This window comes from Gymnoscopelus braueri (genome assembly GCF_963280865.1).
Source record: "Gymnoscopelus braueri genome assembly, chromosome: 6".
Classification (NCBI taxonomy): Eukaryota; Metazoa; Chordata; class Actinopteri; order Myctophiformes; family Myctophidae; genus Gymnoscopelus; species Gymnoscopelus braueri.
The window spans coordinates 707825-710000 of NC_137607.1; the positions used below are offsets into that span (position 1 = coordinate 707825).

Consider the following 2176-nt stretch of genomic DNA (forward strand, 5'->3'; position numbering starts at 1 on the left):
GTGTGTGTGTGTGGTGTTAGTCATTTTTCCCTGACCAGGTACCAGAACGGACGGGTGGGGAGGAAAGGGGAGGGGTTTAGGAGAGGGGAGGGGTTTAGGGGAGGAAAGGGGAGGGGTTTAGGGGTCTAGGGGTTTTCTCAGGTCAGTGTTGAGGAGTTGTAAATTGAAGGGGAAAATAAACTGTAATATTCATGAAGTTTATGAATATTCATGAAGTCAGGGTCATGATGTATGAATCTGTTCAAATCTGAGCTGAAGTTATAGGGAGGGGTTAGGACACGCCTCCTCAGAGACACTCCTCTTTTTCCTGACACACACACACACACACACACACACACACACACACACACACACACACACACACACACACACACACACCACAGTCCAGTAGAGGAGGCTCAGCCTCGCTCACAGTTCAACACAGACAGAGAGGAGAAGAGAACCTTCACACAGCGCTCAGACAGACAGACAGACAGACAGACAGACAGACCTCCATACAGACAGACAGACACACAGACAGACAGACAGACAGACCTCCATACAGACAGACAGACAGACAGACCTCCATACAGACACACATACAGACAGACAGGTCTCCAGCAGGTCTCACATACACTAATCATGACAGGGTCTAAGTCGTCTCAGACCACCCGCTCGGTGGTCCTGGGTTTCCTGGCCCTGTGGTCCATAGTGTCTCTGATCATCATCGTGGTCTGGGCCACCAGTCCAGACCTGAAGAGCTCCGCTCACTGCAGAGCTCAGCTCCACAGCTCTGAGGAGAAGCTCCTCCAGACCCAGGACGCTCAGAGGAGGGACCGCCGGGCCCTGGAGGGCCTGGTAGAGGAGGTCCGGGCCAACCTCACCTCCATGCAGGAGCAGATGAACCTCCTGCAGCTTCTGATGGACACCACTAACACCTCCCTGGAGCGCTGCACCCTGGAGAACGTGAGTTACAACATGTTGGAGTGTTTAGTTATATATATATATATAACATAAGTGTTTAGTTATATATATATATAACATAAGTGTTTAGTTATATATATATATAACATAAGTGTTTAGTTATATATATATATAACATAAGTGTTTAGTTATATATATATATAACATAAGTGTTTAGTTATATATATATATATAACATAAGTGTTTAGTTATATATATATATAACATAAGTGTTTAGTTATATATATATATAACATAAGTGTTAGTTATATATATATATAACATAAGTGTTTAGTTATATATATATATATATATATATATATATATAACATAAGTGTTTAGTTATATATATATATATATATATATATAACATAAGTGTTTAGTTATATATATATATATATATATATATATATATATATATATATATAACATAAGTGTTTAGTTATATATATATATAACATAAGTGTTTAGTTATATATATATATATAACATAAGTGTTTAGTTATATATATATATAACATAAGTGTTTAGTTATATATATATATATAACATAAGTGTTTAGTTATATATATATATAACATAAGTGTTTAGTTATATATATATATAACATAAGTGTTTAGTTATATATATATATAACATAAGTGTTTAGTTATATATATATATATATATATATAACATAAGTGTTTAGTTATATATATATATATATATAACATAAGTGTTTAGTTATATATATATATATATATATATATATATATATATAACATAAGTGTTTAGTTATATATATATATAACATAAGTGTTTAGTTATATATATATATAACATAAGTGTTTAGTTATATATATATATAACATAAGTGTTTAGTTATATATATATATATAACATAAGTGTTTAGTTATATATATATATAACATAAGTGTTTAGTTATATATATATATATAACATAAGTGTTTAGTTATATATATATATAACATAAGTGTTTAGTTATATATATATATATAACATAAGTGTTTAGTTATATATATATATAACATAAGTGTTTAGTTATATATATATATATAACATAAGTGTTTAGTTATATATATATATAACATAAGTGTTTAGTTATATATATATATATAACATAAGTGTTTAGTTATATATATATATAACATAAGTGTTTAGTTATATATATATATAACATAAGTGTTTAGTTATATATATATATAACATAAGTGTTTAGTTATATATATATATA

General features: G+C 30.5%; 1 protein-coding gene across 1 annotated transcript in view; it reads left to right on the forward strand.

Annotated features, from left to right (window-relative positions):
- The first annotated feature begins 407 nt into the window (after positions 1–407).
- LOC308087519 (uncharacterized protein) overlaps positions 408–2176 on the forward strand; it is a 16059-nt gene continuing 14290 nt past the window's right edge. The window contains exon 1 of the mRNA XM_080431442.1: positions 408–945. Within this exon, the coding sequence (XP_080287568.1) occupies positions 622–945 (324 nt within the window). The 5' untranslated portion in view covers positions 408–621. The remainder of the gene's footprint in view (positions 946–2176) is intronic.